Source organism: Aquarana catesbeiana, linkage group LG13, assembly GCF_042186555.1.
Source record: "Aquarana catesbeiana isolate 2022-GZ linkage group LG13, ASM4218655v1, whole genome shotgun sequence".
NCBI classification, from domain to species: Eukaryota; Metazoa; Chordata; class Amphibia; order Anura; family Ranidae; genus Aquarana; species Aquarana catesbeiana.
The window spans coordinates 12,158,099-12,179,563 of NC_133336.1; the positions used below are offsets into that span (position 1 = coordinate 12,158,099).

General features: G+C 42.1%; 1 protein-coding gene across 1 annotated transcript in view; it reads right to left on the reverse strand.

The window, feature by feature from the left end:
- Positions 1-18,807: 18,807 nt before the first annotated feature.
- DICER1 (dicer 1, ribonuclease III) overlaps positions 18,808-21,465 on the reverse strand; it is a gene marked incomplete at its 5' end in the record, with an annotated part of 61,708 nt that continues 59,050 nt past the window's right edge. Inside the window, 1 exon segment of the mRNA XM_073609731.1 lies at positions 18,808-19,180. Within this exon segment, the coding sequence (XP_073465832.1) occupies positions 19,015-19,180 (166 nt within the window).

A 21,465-nucleotide genomic window follows, 5' to 3' on the forward strand; every position in this document is an offset into this window, starting at 1 on the left:
TCCAAAATGTCTTGGTCTGCTGACGCCTTAAGAGTTCCCTCCACTGAAACTAAGGGGGCCAACCCCACACCATAACCCCCCCTCTACCAAATGATTTGGACCAGTGCACAAAGCAAAGTCCATAAAGACATAGATGAGAGAGTTTGGGGTGGAGGAACTTGACAGTCCTGCCTTCAACCTGATAGAACACCTTAGAGAGGAGACAGGGAGCCAGGCCTTCTCGTCCAACATCAGTGCCTGACCTCACAAACATTCCCATAGACACACTCCTAAACCTTGTGGACGGCCTTCCCAGAAGAGTTGAAGCGGTTAGAGCTGCAAAGGGCGGAGCCAACTCAATATTGAACCCTACGGACTAAGACTGGGATGCCATTAAAGTTCATGTTCATGTGCGTGTAAAGGCAGGCGTCCCAATACTTTTGACAATATAGTATATACGTGTGCAGCCAGCGGGATTGGGGGAAAGGCAGTGGATAGAGGTGTTCACTTGCCATGGTCTTGTGATGCTTTTTTGCACGTGGCAAAAACTACTCTCCCTGTCATGTTTGGCGGGTAGTAAAGCCACCAAACACGACCCAATCAAACGATGTGGGGTCAAAACAGGTGGGGTCAAATGCCGCTGAGGTCAAAGGGTGGGCCAACACAATATGGAACCCTATGAACTAAGACTTGGATGCCATTAAAGTTTGTAAAGTTAGTTGTGCATGTACAGCCAGGTGTCTGATCATCACAAACAAACCGGTTGTGATGCTCGTTGCCCTTCCATGTGCACCCTACTGCAAAGGCCAGTTATGACGTTGGATGGTTGCCATCTTCCTGTAGACCAGCGTCTGATCACAGCTTCCTGTAAAAAAATAGAACCTTTGGGTCCCTTCGGGTAGAAAAGGTGTATTAGAAAAAGCAATCCAATCACACTGGCTGAACTCCGGTAACGGGAAAGGGGGTCAGAACGCCGCGCACACACCGCTCTCTTCCTGGCTGTAAAGGCCCGGCCTGTGACAATATCCACATGTAATCCCGAAATGTGATAACACGCCGTCTGCACTATTTTCCATGTCAGAGTTCTGAAATTTACTGGCACAGAGAAGCCATAACACGGGATCGCTGCGTCTGAATTTTTATCCAGCCCCGGCCAAAAGAGGAGGATGGAGGAGGATGGAGGAGGATGGAGGAGGATGGAGGAGGATGGAGGAGGATGGAGGCAGTGCGGATTCTCTCCAGCCATTAATCGTTGGAGAAGCCGGATTGTTAGGACGCTCGTCTCACGTTACCGACGTTAAACTCCGACCGGGTCATGCCTTCGAAAAAGAAAGCGATGACAGTTTTCTGATCCACAACAGCAGCAGCAATAATGTGATGTATAAAAAAACAAAAAACAAAACAAAAAAAAGCTTTAATAACAAACATGTTATACTTACCTGCTCTGTAATGGTTTAGCACAGAGCAGCCCCGATCCTCCCCTTTTTTGGGCACTCCTGGCCCCCCCCCCCTCGAGCAATGCCCCCCCCCCCCCGGAGAAAGCAGCTTTCCCTGGGGGGGGGGGGGGGCACCGCTGCATGCTCGCTCCCGAGCCGCTGCTAAATGAGTGCAAAAGACCTCAGCCCCGCCTCCCCGCTCTCTTCTCATTGGCTGTGGTTGACAGCAGTGGGAGCCAATGGGTGCTCGCTGCTGTCTCAGCCAATAAAGAAAGGGAGTCCCGCAACAGCACGTTGTTGGATCGAGAGGGGGTTCAGGTGAGTATTGGGGGGGTGAAAAACAACCCCACATCATAATCCCCCCCCCCCCCCCTCCTTCCACCAAATGATTTGGACCAGTGTACAAAGCAAGGTCCATAAAGACACGAGTGAGTTTGGGGTGGAGGAACGTGACTGGCCTGACCTCAACCTCATAAAACACCTTTGGGATGAATTAGAGCGGAGAATGCGAGCCAGGCCTTCTCATCCAACATCAGTGCCTGACCTCACAAATGCTCTTCTGGAAGAATGGTCAAACATCCCCATAGACACCCTCCTAAACCTTGTGGACGGCCTTCCTAGAAGAGTTGAAGCTGTTATAGCTGCAAAGGGCGGAGCCAACTCAATATTGAACCCTACGGACTAAGACTGGGGGGTCGTTAAAGTTCATGTGCGTGTAAAGGTAGGCGTCCCAATACTTTTGACAATACACAGAACGAGGAGGCTGCTGCACACAGGTGTTTTTTTTTATTTTATATATATATATATATATAGAGAATACATGAAGGTAAAAAAACAAAAAACCTTCAGCTTTTTACAACCACTTTAACCCCCCGATTCACAGTGATGTGCGGCTTTGAAATTGCGCCACTTCAGCGTGATTTCCAAGCCGCACATCAGTGTGATTTGCATCCCAGATTTTATTGCAGCTTGGGGAACTTCATTTAATCACTTGAGCCACCGGAAGGATTTACCCCCCTTCCTGACCAGGCCATTTTTTGCGATGCGGCACTGCGTCGCTTTAACTGACAATTGCGCGGTCGTACGACGTGGCACCCAAACAAAATTGACGTCCTTTTTTTTCCCCACAAATGGAGCTTTCTTTTGGTGGTACCTCTGGTTTTTGCAAAACAAAAAAAATTCAACAACTTTGAAAAACAAAAAAATATATATTTTTTAAATTTCTGCTATAAAACATCCAATAAAAAAAAAAACAAAAAACAATATTCTTCATCAGTTTAGGCCGATACGTATTCTTCTACGTATTTTTGGGAAAAAAAATCCCAATAAGCGTATATTGATTGATTTGCATAAAAGTTATCTCGTCTACAAACGATGGGATAGATTTTTTCTTTTATTATTGTTTTTTCTAGTAATGGCGGCGATTTGCGATTTTTAGTGGGACTGCGACACTGCGGCGGACAAATCTGCGACACTTTTTGGGGACCAGTGACATTCTTACAGTGATCAGAGCTATAAAAATGCACTGATTACTGTATAAATGTCACTGGCAGGGAAGGGGTTAACACTAGGGGGGTGATCGAGGGGTTAACTGTGTTCCCTCTCTGTGTTCTAACTGTGTGGGGGGATGGGCTCACTGGGACAACACAGAGAGATCGCTGTTCCCGATCACTAGGAACAGCCGATCTCCATGTTGTCCCTGTCAGAACGGGGATCCGTCTCGTTTACATAGGCGGATCCCCGTTCTGCCTCTCTCTGTGGCGGCACAAGTGGCTGCATTTGACGGGCACAATTGGCTGCATATGATGGGGCACAAGTGGCTGCATATGATTGGCACAATTGGCTGCATTTACTGGGCACAAGTGGCTGCATATGATTGGCACAAGTGGCTGCATATGATTGGCACAATTGGCTGCATTTACTGGGCACAAGTGGCTGCATATGATGGGCACAATTGGCTGCATTTACTGGGCACAAGTGGCTGCATATGATTGGCACAAGTGGCTGCATATGATGGGCACAATTGGCTGCATATGATTGGCACAAGTGGCTGCATATGATTGGCACAAGTGGCTGCATATGATGGGCACAAGTGGCTGCATATGATGGGCACAAGTGGCTGCATATGATGGGCACAATTGGCTGCATATGATTGGCACAAGTGGCTGCATATGATTGGCACAAGTGGCTGCATATGATGGGCACAAGTGGCTGCATTTACTGGGCACAAGTGGCTGCATTTGATTGGCACAAGTGGCTGCATTTGATGGGCACAAGTAACTGTGTATGATGGGCACAATTGGCTGCATTTACTGGGCACAAGTGGCTGCATATGATTGGCACAAGTGGCTGCATATGATTGGCACAAGTGGCTGCGTATGATGGGCACAAGTGGCTGCGTATGATGGGCACAAGTGGCTGCATGTGATTGGCACAATTGGCTGCATTTACTGGGCACAAGTGGCTGCATATGATTGGCACAAGTGGCTGCATATGATGGGCACAAGTGGCTGCATATGATGGGCACAAGTGGCTGCATATGATGGGCACAATTGCTGCATTTACTGGGCACAAGTGGCTGCATATGATTGGCACAAGTGGCTGCATATGATTGGCACAAGTGGCTGCATATGATGGGCACAAGTGGCTGCATTTACTGGGCACAAGTGGCTGCATTTGATTGGCACAAGTGGCTGCATTTGATGGGCACAAGTAACTGTGTATGATGGGCACAATTGGCTGCATTTACTGGGCACAAGTGGCTGCATATGATTGGCACAAGTGGCTGCATATGATTGGCACAAGTGGCTGCATGTGATTGGCACAATTGGCTGCATTTACTGGGCACAAGTGGCTGCATATGATGGGCACAAGTGGCTGCATATGATGGGCACAATTGGCTGCATTTACTGGGCACAAGTGGCTGCATATGATTGGCACAAGTGGCTGCATATGATGGGCACAAGTGGCTGCATGTGATTGGCACAATTGGCTGCATTTACTGGGCACAAGTGGCTGCATATGATTGGCACAAGTGGCTGCATATGATGGGCACAAGTGGCTGCATATGATGGGCACAATTGGCTGCATTTACTGGGCACAAGTGGCTGCATATGATTGGCACAAGTGGCTGCATATGATGGGCACAAGTGGCTGCATATGATTGGCACAAGTGGCTGCATATGATGGGCACAAGTGGCTGCATATGATGGGCACAAGTGGCTGCATATGATGGGCACAAGTGGCTGCATATGACGGGCACAATTGGCTGCATATGATTGGCACAAGTGGCTGCATATGATGGGCACAAGTGGCTGCATATGATGGGCACAATTGGCTGCATATGATTGGCACAAGTGGCTGCATATGATGGGCACAAGTGGCTGCATATGATGGGCACAATTGGCTGCATTTACTGGGCACAAGTGGCTGCATATGATGGGCACAATTGGCTGCATTTACTGGCACAAGTGGCTGCATTTGATGGGCACAAGTGGCTGCATATGATGGGCACAAGTGGCTGCATTTGATGGGCACAAGTGGCTGCATTTGATGGGCACAGTGAGGCCACTGGTTTACAACCCCTTTAAAGTGGTTGTAAAAAAAAAAAAACAAACACCTGCAAGACAGGCATAATGAGCTAGTATGCATAGCATACTAGCTCATTATGTAATACTCACCCGAGATTGAAGCCCTCGCTGCGGTGCCCGTACACAGCACCAGCCGGTGACATCACTCCAGGGGGGTTACTTCTGGGTATCGCGGCTCTGGAGCTGTGATTGGCCGAAGCCGCGATGACGTCACTCCTGCACATGCGCACAGGAGCCGCCGGTAACGGCACATACGTACCGCTGCTTCAGTGTGCATGATGTTGGCAAATACAGGGGATATCTCCTGAACTGTGCAGATTTAGGAGATATCCGGGGTATCTACAGGTAACTCTTATTATAGGCTCACCTGTAATAAAAAGTGGTCTGGAAGGGTTTACAACCCCTTTAAGTCACATATATATATATATGAATGGTTATTACTGGACGGTGTATGAAGTACAACTTTGTGTCGTGACGATTATTTAGAGACGCCATTTCCGATGCAATAGAAGATTTTAGGTGAGAGCAGCGGAATTTGGCGACAGGTAATTCTGATAAGAGGATAGTCAGGACTGGCGGGTTATAATTACAGGTGATCCTAATAACTGGTAATTGTGCGGTCATGCAACGCTCTGCCAGATGAAATTTATATCATTTTGTTTTCTCCCACATATAGATCTTTCTTTTGGTATTCGATCACCTCTGTGTTTTATTTTTTATTGTATAAATGTAGAAAAAAAGTCCAAAAGTTTGTTAGAAAACATCAAATAAATTTCCTCGTAAATTTGGGCCAAAATGCATTCTGCTTCATGTTCCCAGTGCTGGCGGTGATCGGGGGAGGGGGTAATCCTGTATATTTGAGGACATGTATAGTTCTGATGGTGACACCGACATTGCTAAGAGTGACACCAATACAGTGACCAATCCGTCCACGGACACTGTACTGATGGCACTAGTTGGGTGATCAGGAGGGGCAGTGAAGGGGTCCCCTGTGTGCCGCTTGTACCCGCCGATCTTCTTTTCCTTGCTTTCACTTCTGAACGGGAGGGAGAAATCCAGCCAGATGCTTCGTTTACAAAACGCACTGATCGGCGCTGTGATTGGCCATAGCCGATTAGTAGGGATACAGTCAAAATGGTTGGCTGTAACCTGCTGAGAAATTCGTGTCCAATCACAGCACAGGTCAGCAGAGGAGGCGTTCCTCAGGAAGTACACTGCGATCTTAATGTACGGTTAGCGGGCAGCAGGTGGTTCATTCCTGGCAGATCGACGGGTATTCGTATTTTTTTAATTTATTTTTGGGACTTGCGGCATTTTTAATAGGATATAAAAGTTTGAAATGTAATTCAGAAATATTTATCTTCGCTTCCTGTTCTTGTGATGGGGGGGGGGGGGGGGGGGGGTGATGACAACATTACAGCACACAGGATTGGTTTATTCCTCATGGAGTGTTTTTTTTGTGTCACCTGTAGATTGGGTTGGAGTTCCTCGGGTTCAAAAACAGGGATGACCGAATCCAAAAGAGCCGTGTTCTCAGGACCTGCACAATGTCCTTTAGGCGGGGTTCTCCGCATCCAGTTCTCATAGCAGGAGATTGTGACTGGCTCTCTATGGAGCTCTCTATGGATCCGGTTCACACATCTCCGCAGCGGCTCCGGTGGGAATTGCCCGGGAGTCCTGTGCCTCTTTTGGTCCGTTTCAGTTCCGAATTCAGCCAAAAAATTCGGACTGAAAGTGGACCTGAAACGGTGAATGGAGGACGCACCGGACCCCCCCCCTCCCCCCGCTGTGAGCCGCCGCGTTCTCCAGTGTGAACCCAACCTAAAGCCAGCGACCATGAAGCAGGATGGAAGACCTATTCATGATACAGCAGGTCCAGAAGGGCCCATAGAGAGCGTGCCAAGGAGGAGGCAAAGTCTGATTAGCAACGGCTCCTGGGCCAGTTTTCTATAATGAACAACACGTACCAGCTTCTGTAATAAAGTCATTTCTCTACTTCACTTACGTGCACTGAAGGCAGCACAGATGAGGCGACACTGATGGCAGTACTGAGACAGCACTGAAGGCAACCCTGATGGACACTGCTGAGACGGCACTGAAGGAAGCACCGATGGACACTGCTGAGACGGCACTGAAGGAAGCACCGATGGCCACCGCTGAGACGGCACTGAAGGAAGCACCGATGGCCACCGCTGAGACGGCACTGAAGGCAACCCTGATGGACACTGCTGAGACGGCACTGAAGGAAGCACCGATGGCCACCGCTGAGACGGCACTGAAGGCAACCCTGATGGCCACCGCTGAGACGGCACTGAAGGCAACCCTGATGGACACTGCTGAGACGGCACTGAAGGAAGCACCGATGGACACTGCTGAGACGGCACTGAAGGAAGCACCAATGGACACTGCTGAGACGGCACTGAAGGAAGCACCGATGGCCACCGCTGAGACGGCACTGACGGCAACCCTGATGGACACTGCTGAGACGGCACTGAAGGAAGCACCGATGGGACACTGCTGAGACGGCACTGAAGGAAGCACCGATGGCCACCGCTGAGACGGCACTGAAGGCAACCCTGATGGACACTGCTGAGACGGCACTGAAGGAAGCACCGATGGACACTGCTGAGACGGCACTGAAGGAAGCACCGATGGACACTGCTGAGACGGCACTGAAGGAAGCACCGATGGCCACCGCTGAGACGGCACTGACGGCAACCTGATGGACACTGCTGAGACAGCACTGAAGGAAGCACCGATGGACACTGCTGAGACGGCACTGAAGGAAGCACCGATGGACACTGCTGAGACGGCACTGAAGGACGCACCGATGGACACCGCTGAGACGGCACTAATGAGGCAACACCACTGAAGGCAGCACTAATGGGCACTACTGAGACGGCACTGAAGGAAGCACCAATGGACACTGCTGAGACGGCACTGATGCGACAACACTGATGAGGCGACACCACTGAAGGCAGCACTAACGGGCACTGCTGAGACAGTACTGATGAGATGGCACTAAAGGCGACACTGATGGCAGTAGTGAGACAAAACTGAAGGCAGCACTGATTGACACTGCTGAGACGGCACTGAAGGCAGCACTGATGAGACGGCACTAAAGGCAGCACCGATGAGGCGACACTGATGGCAGTAGAGAGACAACACTCAAGGCAGCACTGATTGACATTGCTGAGACGGCACTAATGGGCACTGATTGGCACTACTGAGACGGCACTGAAGGCAGTACTGATGGGCACTGCTGAGAAGGCACTAAAGGCAGCACCGATGAGGCGACACTGATGGCAGAAGAGAGACAACACTGATGGACACTGTTGGGGCTGCACTGATAATCAATGCCCCGATTACCTGTGCAGGTCTCCTCGGAGGAAATGCCGATGCTCGGCTCTCCTCATACGCTGTCAGTGTGAGGAGAGGAAAGCCGATAACCGGCATTGCTTTGTTTACATGTGATCAGATGTGATTGGACGCAGCTGATCACATGGGTAAAAAAAAAAAACGCATCATCAGCTCTTTACGGAGATGGGGGGGGATGCACCATGTTCCGGACACACGCAGCGAGAGTGTGATGACATCATACGACGTCTACCCAGAACAACAGACACACCCCACAGCCGTCATTTCCCTATACGGAGAGCAGGAGGTGGTTAAAGTGCCACTAAACCCACATTGTTAAAAACGATCAATGTATTCCATGCTGTTCATAACTCACTCTGAGATTCCTTTTCTGTACTCTGGAAAAATCCTGGTTGATCCTGCTGCTCTCCATCCCCCTCTCCTGTCCATGTCCCCAATGCAGCAGCAGGGATTATGCAGAGCGGTGTTGGCAGCTCTGCACATGCTCAGTTTCCAGTGACTTTCTATGCTGAACATTTCCTCCCCATCACATCTGAGCAGCCCATGTGACTATAGAGTCACACATGTGGGCGTATACACAGAGGTAAATGACAGGCCACTCCCTCCTTCCTCCTCCACGCCCACCAACCAGCTAAACACAAAGGGGGCAGGGCTATTACATGTAGATTGATGGAGGCTTCACCTCCCTCTTATTCTAAGACACAGGCTGGGAGGGGGCGTGACACAGCCTGTGACTGTCAGAAATCCACCCCCACACCATGGTATTTCAACCAAATAATTTGAATTCAAATCTATTATTGTATGACAATTTAAAACCGTTTATTAATGAGCCTGAGGTATTATAAATTAAAATGTAATAAATGATGTGTGTGTGGGGGGGGGGGGGGGTTTAATTGTAGCTTGATTTTTATCTTTTTGGGAGGTCAGTAAGGGTTTTGTATAATGGGCTACAATTGTGTTTTACGGTGTTGTAAATGCATGTGATTAATATTTCTGGTATTTGAGAAAAATAAAATCAAGATAAAGTAAAAAAATAAATAAAATTAATAAAATTAAGATAAAGTAAAAAAATAAATAAAAAAACAACATCAAGATAAAGTAAAAAATAAATAAAATCAAGATAAAGTAAAAAAAAAAAAAATTAAAATAAAAATAAAATCACGATAAAGTAAAAAAATAAACATCAAGATAAAGTAAAAAATAAATAAAATCACGATAAAGTAAAAAAAGAAAATCAAGATAAAGTAAAAAAAAAAAATAAAATAAATAAAATCAAGATAAAGTAAAAAAATAAATAAAAATCAAGATAAAGTAAAAAAAAAAAATTAAAATAAAAATAAAATCACGATAAAGTAAAAAAAAAAAATAAAATAAATAAAATCAAGATAAAGTTAAAAAATAAATAAAATCACGATAAAAGTAAAAAAATAAATAAAAATTCAAGATAAAGTAAAAAAAAAAAAAAAAAAAAAAAGAAAAAGGTGTTTGATATTATTACTCTGAATCCTAGAGGATTTTTAAAAATTATTTTGAACATGTGACCAGCAGCAGAGGACTAGAAGCTCCTCCTGCTTATGTTTCCCTGCAGACAGGCTGGAGAGAGCCGGGTAATGTGACAGCTGGATATCCATTAGGAAAAAAGGTACTTCGATTTTTTTTTTATTAAAATATTTAGAGCCGTCAACCACATACAGAAATAGAAGGGACCATGTAATATACACAGTGTGTATGTTTAGTATCACTTTAAAGAGAACCTGTAACCTCCAAATAAAGACCGACAACCTTTCAACAACCAGAACATAACTTTATTGAAGATATATTCAGCTACAGTTATTACAAAAAAAAAAAAAAAAAAAAACTATTAAAGGTATTTGTGATCCATAAGGTGCAGACTGCATATTCCTGCAGTATGATTTTACAGTATGAAAAGTCATTTGAGACATCTGCAGCATGTGACGATGACAACTTAATGTCTAGATTCCACTTTCACGCTCTCTCTCTCTGAGACCCCTCCCCCCCCCCGACCCCTCCCCCCACCTCCAAAACACTATGTACAATAGGACTGCCTGCAAATTTTCATCGTCTTGCTTGCAAACTTTTCACGGTCAGGTTGACGCAGCAGTGGAAAAAAATTGGGCAAGTGCAGTTTGGCTAGTCTGTGGACAAATTGTACAAAAGTTTTATAGATATTCTTTAAAAATATATAAAATGTAAAATATTTTTTTTTTTTACATTTTTGTATTCAGAGGGGGGAAAAAATTATTAAAAAAAAAAAAAAAAAAAAAAAAAAAAGTGTGTCCGGTAAAGAGGAAAGTGGTTTCCAGAAAAGGGGAAAGGGGGGGGCAGCATTTTTCATGCAAACATCTTACAAAGACTTACTACATTCTATGAAAACTTTATTTAAAACAATCCCCGAAACAAAAACAAGTCACATTGATGACACACAATGTTGTAAGACGATGCGGCATAGAAAAAAAAAAAAGAAAAGCGCTGTGTTTTATTGCATACATGGTTATTTGAAGGGAAGCGTATAGGCTTTTCTACAAATTTTTTTTTTTTTTGAGGGCGCCAATATGTGAACTTGTTTTATTGGCGCCCTCAAAAAAAAAAATTTTTTTTAATAAAATGTTTGCTGTAAATCTGATCAATGGATGTTAAAAAGGTATTAAAATCACTGCTTTTTACTTATTTAACCGCTTGCCGACCAGCGCACGGCGATTTACGTCGGCGCAACGGCACGGCTGCGCAAATGGGCGTACCTGTACGTCCTCTTCAAGATGTGGCATTGTGGGTGTGCGCCCGCCGGTGTACGACGTGAGCGTGCCCGCGGACTCGGATGTCTGCGATCGTGACGCGGAGCGGCAGAACACGGAGATGCCCATATAGACAAGGCCTTTCCCCGTTCTGCCTAGTGACATGACAGATCTACTGCTCCCCGTCATCGGGAGAAGTGATCGCTGTCATGTGACTAGTAGCCCATCCCCCCCTCACAGTTAGAATCACTCCCTAGGATACACTTATCCATCTTCATCGCCCCCCTAGTGTTTAACCCCTTCCCTGCCAGTGTCATTTACACAGTAATCAGTGCATTTTTATAGCACCAATCGTTGTATAAACGACAATGGTCCCAAAATAGTGTCAAAAGTGTCCGCTATAATGTCCCAGTCACGAAAAAAATAAAAAAAATTATATTATATATATTTTTATCTCTCATATCAATATACACTTTTTTTTTTACCAAAATATGTAGCAAAATACATATTAAAATTAGATTTTTAAAATTTTTTCATTGGACGTTTTTAATAGAAAGCTAAAAAAAAAAAATAATATATATATATATATATATATATATATATATATATATATATATATATATATATATATATATATTTTTTTTTTTTTTTTCAAAAATTGTCGCTCTTTTTTTGTTTATAGCTCAAAAAATAAAAACCGCAGAAGTGATCAAATAACACCAAAACAAAGCTCTATTTGTGGGGGGTGGGGAGGACATTTGGATACAACGTCGCAGAACCGCGCAATTGTCAAAAATGGCCTTTTCATTAAAAAGGGGGAAATCCTTTCCGGGGCTGAAGTGGTTAAAATCGCGCGCTCACCCGCTACAACCACTTCACCGTCTACAGGCACTCCAAGCGACGCCTGCGTGTCATTCCCTCGGGGGCGGGGCGGCCATATGTTGACGTGACAACGAGGGAGGAGGAGAGGGATGGAGCGTCATCACTCATACAGCAGTGCTTGGAGCCAATCAGGTGCGCTGCCTGCAAATGTGTGGGACAAGGATTATATGCTGATAGAAGGAGAGAGCAGAGCGATGACCTCATCAGTCAGCAGGCTGGGGGGCGAGAATAGGACACTGTAAAAAAAAAAAAAAAAAAAAAAAAAGGGCGTGTCATCTGCCTGGCTGTGTGAATCTCAAAACTGAACAAAAAAAAAAAAATATTGTATGCGTTTCCTCTGTGTAATCAGCTGATCCTCAGAGTTGAGCTACAAGAACCGAAATATGAAACAGCAAAAAATGTCCAATCTGAACAAGTATTCAATAAATTAGCACTACAGCTTCCCTTAAATGATGTCGCTCAACAACACTGGAAGGAAAAAAAAATTGGGGGGGGGGGGGGGGGAGATAAAAAAAAAAAAAATAGCATATTACAAATGATAGGAGAGACAGGATAGACGGAGAGAATGTAGCCATGGCTCGCTATGAAGCCACAGATATGTGTGTGTGTGTGTGTGTGTGGTGGGGGGGGGGCAGAAATCTACCTTAGACGATCGTTTGCTGTGCAAGAACATGACACAATGCAGGCAACACAAATCCTGTCCTATTCTTCAGATCACAATGACAGCAACACCCCATATCATTCGACTCCCCTTCCCCCACCCCCCCCCCCGTCACTCTGAAATGAGGTAAAGCACGGTACAAGTGCAACGCTTCGATTTTTGTGCTACATAAACAGCGAATGAGAAAAAAAAAAAAAAAAAAAAATTATATATATATATATATATATATATATATATATATATATATTATATGCTTTCATACACACATATAATGCAGCATAGATCGGCCTCTTCCCGGGACAGTATTGTGATCGCAGACTTAGTAATCAGACCTTGTAAAATGAACGCTGAGACGATGCGGCGCCCTCCCTGGGTGTGTGTGGGGGGAGGGGGGGAATACAATATTTGCTTAGAATATTGGAGGGAAAGCAGCATTCCTGGGTTCTTGTTTTATGCTTTTGGGGTGAACAGGGAGAAAACAAAAAACACCCTCATCATTTAGCGCTTGCTTGCAGATCTACAGTAATGAGGAAAAAATGGGGGTGAAACCCAAAAAAAAAAAAAAAAAAAAAAAAATATAAAAAAAAAGGATCGCTATCAGTTCTGGCGAGCAGAATAAGTGCTGGAGAGTGCACTTTATTGTATCTTTTTTTTTTTTTTGCAATTTAAAAGGGAAACTAATTGCATCTTTTCTTCCAACTTAAAGGAAAACTATTGTATTTTTTTTCTGTAATTTAAAAAGGGAAACTATTGCATCTTTTTTTTTTTTTTTTTGCAATTAAAAAAGGCAAACTTTTGAAACTTTTTTTTTTTTGCAATTTAAAAAAAAAAAAGGGAAACTATTGTATCTTTTCTTCCAACTTAAAAGGGAAACTATTGTATTTTTTTTCTGTAATTTAAATTGGAAACAATTCCATCTTTCTTTTTTTTTTTGGGCAATTTATAAAAGGGAAACTTTTGAATTTTTTTTTTTTGCAATTTAAATGGAAACTATTCCATCTCTTCTTCAAACTTAAAGGAAAACTATTGTATTTTTATTTTGTTTTCTGTAATTTAAAGGAAAACTATTGTATCTTTTTTTTCCAACTTAAAAGGGAAATTATAGTTTTGTTTTTTGCAATTAAAAAGGGAAACTATTCTATCTTTTTTTTTTTTTTCCCCAACTTAAAAGGTAAACTATAGTTGTGTTTTTCTTTTGCAATTTAAAAGGGAAACTATTCTATCTTTTTGGAATGTAAAAGGGAATAACTGCATCTTTCTTTTGCCATTTACTGGGAAACTATTGTATTTTTTTTTTTGTAATTTAAAGAGAAATTACTGTATCTTTTTTTAAAAGAAACTGATATTTAAATTATTGTGATTTACATACAGTATACTTTAAAAGGAAACTTGTAGACTCCATTGCACGAGCAAGTGACATCACAGGAGCGCCTTATAACAGGAAGTGCCTGAGAAAGGACCTTCCGAAAAGGATAACCCGGGATTATTTTAATTTACTTTTATAGAGCAAAAAAAAAAAAAAAAAAAAGTACTTTTGAAATGACATGGAACATGTTTGAAGACTATATGAAATTTTAGAGATTGGGTTCACATCTATCTTAAGCAGGGAAGCAAATTATACACATTATGACCATTAGAGGCAGTATTTACTAATCTGTGTATGGATGGTTCAAATAAAGAACAGAAAGTAAGAGTAAAAACGTAAGAGCCACATTAAAAAAAAAAAAAAATAATAATAATATGACTTTGGGGGGTGAAGGTTTCGGGAATTCTAGTCTAGCTGTAAAAGAAATGTGAAGGACATAGAATCTACTTCCAAGAAAAGCAGCAAGTGAGGACTGATGGATATGTCCTTTAAGTCAGGGGTCCCCAACCCCCGGGCTTGTGCGGGTCCAGAGCCTGCTGGGGGGCGGGCGGGGAGCGAGGCTCCAGCTTCACCAGGGGCCACTCACATTTCCACCTGGGCTTGCTGTGGGGCGCACATGGGGGGATCTGACGACTTGTGTCGGTCTAGTACACTGCCTCCCTCCCACCACCAGAGGGCCCCCCCCCCCGCTTCCCTTCTCTCAGCAATAATATACACACACACACACATATATACATATATACACACACAAAAATCTTTATTTGTATCTGTGACACATAAACTCAATCTATAAATTAGTATTATAGAAAAAAAAAATATTAAATTCAGATTTATTTGTATCGGTTTGGCTGACCATATGAGCTCAATAATAATAATTATTATTATTATTATTAATTTTTTTAATCTTTATTTGCATCTGTTTGGCTGACAAGATGAGCTCAATCTAGAATTACTGAAAACTAATATTAAATTGAAAAACATTTTTTGAATCTTTATTTGTATCCGTTTGGCCGACCACATGAGCTGAATGTATAATTATATATATAAAAAAAAAATTAATAAATTCAAAAATGTATTTGTATCGGTTTGGCTGACCATATGAGCTCAATCTATAACAGTTATAGAAAAAAAATATTAAATTAAAAAATTTTTTTTAATCTTTATTTATATCTGTTTGGCTGACAAGATGAGCGCAAACTATAATTATTATTGAAAACTAATATTAAATTGAAAAACTTTTTTTTAATCTTTATTTATATCTGTTTGGCTGACCACATGAGCTCAATCTAAAATTATTATTATAGAAAAAAAAAATATATTAAATAGAAATAAAGATTAAAAAAAGAAAAAAAAAATGTTCAATCCGTTTGGATGACCACATGAGCTCAATCTATTATGATAGGAAAAAAAATGCAACCTTTAATTCTATTTGTTTGGCTGATTACATGAGCTCAATTCAATATTTAAATAGGATTAATGTAATCAGAAATAAGGATTTAAAAATATATATTTTGTTTCAATAATAATTTCTCATTTTTCATAAAAATAATAAACACAGATACAAATAAAGATGTGAGTGGCAGTTGAAGGGGGGGGAGGCTGCAAACCCCCGAAACACCAGACCCATCCCCTCCCCCGCCTTGTGCAGAGGGGGTAGTCCTCCATGAGGCCGGTCCCTGGTGCCGGGAGGTTGGGGACTTCTGCTTTAAGTGACACACAAAGCAAAGCTTTAATGCTAGGAGGACACAAAAATGAGAAGACGACAGATTTCTATTTTTAAATCCATAAAAACGGAGCTGAAAAATTATTTGGAAAACACTTGCATTTTTTTTTTCTTTTTACATCTAAATGCCTCCCCATTATATCATCTGGTTTTATTATATGTCTTCTGCATATAACACTTTATTTAATCGCATATTAACAAATACTGACAGATCTCATTAATACACACTGTGCGCATATTGGGTGACCTTCCCTTAAAAATAGTGCCATCCTTGCTAAGGGTACTATTTGCTCAAAAAAAAAAAAAAAAGTGTTTGTATTTGTATCTTTGAAGTCAGATTCTTTACATTATATTTCTGAATAACTGACCAAAAAAACAACTTGTTCTTAAATATATAAATAGGTTTATATTTAATCTGAGGTGTTCTTGATAAAAAGGATTGCCTCTGAAATTTGCTACTAATACGTTAAAAAAAAAAAAAAAAAAAAAAAAAAAAAAAAATACTCCCTCAGCTAGTATTGTTTTTCTTGGAAGTGTCACAAGTTGACCTGAGTTTTAAGACTATCACAAGTGATGCAAAATGGAATGAAAAATATTGTCCCATAAAAAAAAAAAAAAAAAAAAAAAAAAAAGAAAAAAGAAAAAAGGAAGAAAAAAAGAAAGAAAGAGAGAGAAAGAGAGAAAGAGAAAGAAAAAGAGAGAAAGAGAAAGAGAGAAAGAAAGAGAGAAAGAAAGAGAGAAAGAAAAAGAGAGAAAGAGAAAGAGAAAGAGAGAAAGAGAAAGAGAAAGAGAGAAAGAGAAAAAGAAAGAGAGAAAGAAAGAAAGAAAGAAAGAAAGAAAGAAAGAAAGAAAGAAAGAAAGAAAGAAAGAAAGAAAGAAAGAAAGAAAGAAAGAAAGAAAGAAAGAAAGAAAGAAAGAAAGAAAGAAAAACTATTTTTAAAGACGTAAACAATCAGTAGTAGTTTGGTTAAAAAAAAAAGGAAGTATACTATGGTGACCAAATAATTTTACAGTGAAAAGCGAGGCAGTCCGAACCTACGATTTACCATCTAAATCTTAGTACATAACCCTGAACAAAATAATTTTTGCTTAATTAACACACACAGTATCACAAGTACAAGACTTGAAATGACAACAGGTTAACGAGGTCACATATTAAAAAAAAAAAAAAAAAAGTTTCTGCAAGGTTTTTGTGAAACTGTATGGAAAGCGCGTTATGGCAGTTTGATGTTTCTCATAGCTAGCTTATATGTAACAATTTTGGGTGGCATTAAGAGCAAAAATAGAGACTTTTCAGCTTCACTAAATTGACACCTTGAAAAAAGCAAAACAAAAAAAAAAAAACAAAAAAACACAACATGGCCTAGTCAGTGACTGCTAACCCAAAAATAGTGGGAAAAAAGATGATTTACAAAAAAAATGCAATCTACATTTTTGGAGGCGGGGAGTGCAGAAGGTAGCAGAACAGACACCATCTTAAAAAAAAAAAAAACAAAAAAAGAAAAAAAAACACCCCTGGATTAACACCGCAACCTTTAATCTGCCCTGTAAAAATAATAATTTCTTTGTTTCGGCAGAAGGAATGAAAATCCTCCAATTCTGTCCAAACCTTACATTTTTGAGGGTTCAAGCATTAGTGGAAGCAAGTTGAAGCAAACCTTTAAACAATTAAAATAGGGGTCAATTGCCCGTTGCAATATTTTTCTCTATTTTTTTTTTTTTCTTAATTAAAGAGGTATTATAGTTACAGTGCAAATAAAATACGCATTTCAAGCATAATACGAAAAAAAAAAAAAACAAAAAAAAAACCATAGCACCAAAAATTAGAAAGCATGCAGAGATGGAGAGGGAAAAAAAAATGAGGTATTCAAGTGAAGACTGCCTACATTAACTAATTGTAGAAAAGGTATAATACACCCCCTCCCCCCGAAAAAAAAAAAAAAAAACACACATGATAACAAACAATACAGCAGTCTCACCTACACAATTTTTTTTACACTTGTGTTCCTATTTAAAAGAGAACCCCGGGTGGTATTTGACTGAAATAAATGAAGAGCAAATAAAGCGTCAAAGTGGTGAGACAAAAAAAAAAAAAAAAAAAAAAAAAAAAAAAAAAAAAAAAAAAGGTGCTAAATCTGTTAGGTCACCGATAAAAACAGAAAGTCTGCAGCATATTTTTACCTGTGATATGTCATACGTTTACAGCGACACACAAATACACCCTCCCAAAAAAAAAAAAAATAAAAAATAAGGTTTCCAGATTACGCAGCATTCAATTAAATCTTTTCCCGCTAGTTAGAAAAGCATTATTTTTTTCCTTTCCTCCTTTACATAGAAACGTTCTTAAAATCTGTCGCCACCCACAAAAAAAGTAATAATTCTGAAATAATTTAAAGTCACAGCCTTGAAAAAAAAAAAAAAAAAAATATATCAATAGGTACTGCATGCATATTGTGTGGAGGAGTCAAGGCTGGACCTGTTTGAATGAATAAAGAGGGAGTGATATTCCTGTCTATAAAGGCAGTAAAATTCTATTAAATAGGAACTTTGTGGCATAAAATTGTCCTTATGATTAACTTTTTTTTTTTTTTTTTAAATATACATAATACAAAGTAATATTCACTCACCCCTTGACACAAAAACAGTGCCCCTGTAAGTGCAATATTTTTGAATTTTACGTTTTTTTTTTTTTTTTTCTGCATGAAAAACCAGGGAAAAAAAAAAGTAATTACGAGCACCCCATTGGTTCAGATTTATCCAAAACAGCTTATAAAAACAGCTCTCAAAAAAAAAAAAAAAAAAATATGTGAACAGGAGAAAAATACTTTATACACGATTCCATTCACCGGTTGATATAATTTTTTTGCCTCTCCCTCAGCAAACCATGTCTGAGCAAAGCCCTAAAAAAAATAAACTGAGATCAGATGGATGCTGCCTTGAGGATGTGCTAGAAATTTGTGGATATAGAAGACTTGTGATAAACAATGGAGTAAAAAAAAACAAAAAAAAAAAACAAAAAACACCATCTTGTCCCATATTGGTTTGCAAAGAGCTTGACTTGGCGGCCTACACCACCGCACCACACGTGGTTACCGATCCGATCCGCGCTTTTCAAGCGTTACTTTCCTCCGTAATTTGCTCCTCTCAACGTCAGTAAGGTCAGTCATCACAGGTATGTCGAACTCTCCTCGGTGGATGGACTTTTTCTTCTTTTTTTTTTTTTTTTGCCTTGACCAATCATTTTTCTCAGCTTGATACGACCTGAGGTTGATTTGCTTTGAGGCTTCTAAGGGCCCTTCTGGCAGCGGCGGATTTGGCAATTCTGTAGCTCCGGCCGACGCCTTTAAATTTTCCTTTGCCTACGACTTCTACGGTGACTCGGACTTTGCCGTCGTAGGTTCTCTCCGCCGGGCTGCCGAAAAAGAAATTTAAATTTCTCAGAACAAAAACATGAATATAAAAATGTTACAGGTTGAAAAAAAAAAAAAAAAATTAAAAAAAGAAGAAAGAAAGAAGAAGGGCGCCATCTAAGTGTAGTTAATTGCAATAGCGATAAAATCAAATGTATAAATATGCACTCACCGTGTGACATGAAAAAACCGGCATATCAAATGACAGGTCAAGTGGAGAGCGCCCTGGGAAATGTAGTCTGTTGGAGGAGAAAGGGCAGGTGTCTATCTGCAGAGTTAGGCAGGGGCGTGGCCATACCAAGCAGAGTGGAGAGGGACGGTGGCTGGGTAGATATAAAAACCACGCGATCGGTTTCCTCCAGCTGTGACAAGCAACACTGGTCAGGAAAGCGTCTGATCTCCATAGCAGGAGGTGGCATTCAAATCCACCCTGGGATAAGTAGTCTTTTGGAGGAGAAAGGGCAGGTGTTTATCTGCAGAGTTAGGCATGGGCGTGGCCAAGCAGAGAGGAGCAGAAAGGCAGCTGAATAGATAACTGTGTGCTCGGTCCTCCAGCTGTGACAAGCAGAGCTGGGCAGGAAAGCATCTGAATCTCCATAGCAGGAGAAGGCAGTGAAATCCACCCTGGGAAAAGTAGTCTGTTGGAGGAGAAAGGGTCGATGTCTATCTGCAGTTAGGCAGGGGCGTGGGCAGGCTTAGAGTGGAGCAGAAAGGCAACTGGGTAGAAAAAAATAAACACGAGCTCGGTCTCCTCCAGCTGTGACAAAGAGAGCTGGGCAGGAACGAATCTGGATCTCTAGAAGCCAGTGAAGCCACACATTGCATCCGTAGAGCCGTGGCTACGCGTTTCGGGATAGAATGGTCCCTTTCTCAAGCCTGCTAACATCCTATTTTTAACACTTCCCACATAGGATGTTAAGCAGGCTTGAGGAAGAGGCTGTACACGTGGTGTTTATTCATCCAGCCGCCATCCTGCTCCACTTTGCTTGGCCACGCCTCTGCCTAACTCCGCAGATCGACATCTGCCCTCTCCTCCTCCAACAGACTACTTATCCCAGGGTGGACTTCACTGCCTCCTCCTGCTACAGAGATATGAACGCTTTCCTGCCTAGCTCTGCTGGTTACAGCTGGAGAAGAACGAGTGCATGTTTTTTTTTTTATCTACTAAGCCGCCATCCTGCTCCTCTCTGCTTGGCCTGGCCACGCCCCTGCCTAACTCTGCCGGTAGACATTGGCCTTTACTCCAACAGACTACTTGTCCCAGGGTGGACTCCACTGCCTCCTCCTGCTACAGAGATCCAAATGTTTTCCTGTCCAGCTCTGCTTGTCACAGCTGGAGGAGATTGAGCACGTGGTTTTATCTACCCAGCTGCCATCCTGCTGAGTCTGGCAACGCCCCTGCCTAAGTCTGCAGATAGACAGCGGCCCTTTCTGCTCCAACAGACTACTTCTTCCAGAGTGGACTCCACTGCCTCCTCCTGCCCAGCTCTGCTCGGCACAACTGGAGAAGAACGAGTACATAGTTTTCATCTACCCAGCCACCATCCTGCTCCTCTCTGCTTGGCCTGGCCACGCCCCTGCCTAACTCTGCCGGTAGACATCGGCTCTTTCTCCTCCAACAGATTACTTATCCCAGGATGGACTCCACTGACTCCTCCTGCTGCGGAGATTCGAATGCTTTCCTGTCCAGCTCAGCTTGTCACAGCTGGAGAAGACTGAGTGCCTGGTTTTCATCTACCCAGCTGGCATCCTGCTTAGTCTGGCCACGCCCCTGCCTAACTCTGCAGATCAACATCAGTCCTTTCTGCTCCAACAGGCTACTTACGCCAAGGTGGACTCCACTACCTTTTCCTGCTACGGAGATCCAGATGCTTTCCTGCCCAGCTCTGCTGGTCACACCCAGATTTTTATCTACCCAGCCGCCATCCGGCTTGGCCTGGCCACGCCCCTGCCTAACTGCAGCTAGCCATCGACCCTTTGTTCAACAGACTACTTACCCCAGGGGGGACTCCACCGGACCTGTTATTTGATATGCCAGTTACACAGTGAGTGCATATTTTCGCATTTGATTTTATCGCTATTTAAATAAACTACACTTAGAAAGTGGCGCCCTCTTTTTTTTTTTACCTACACACACTTCTTAGGAATAACCCAGGTGGTCCAGCAGCCATACTAAGTGCTTGTTTATAATCCATACTGACTTACCAAGACTATCACCACCAGGGTACTACAAGAGCAATATTTATTTTGTGCCATGTCTCTACCATATACTATACAAAAAATAAAA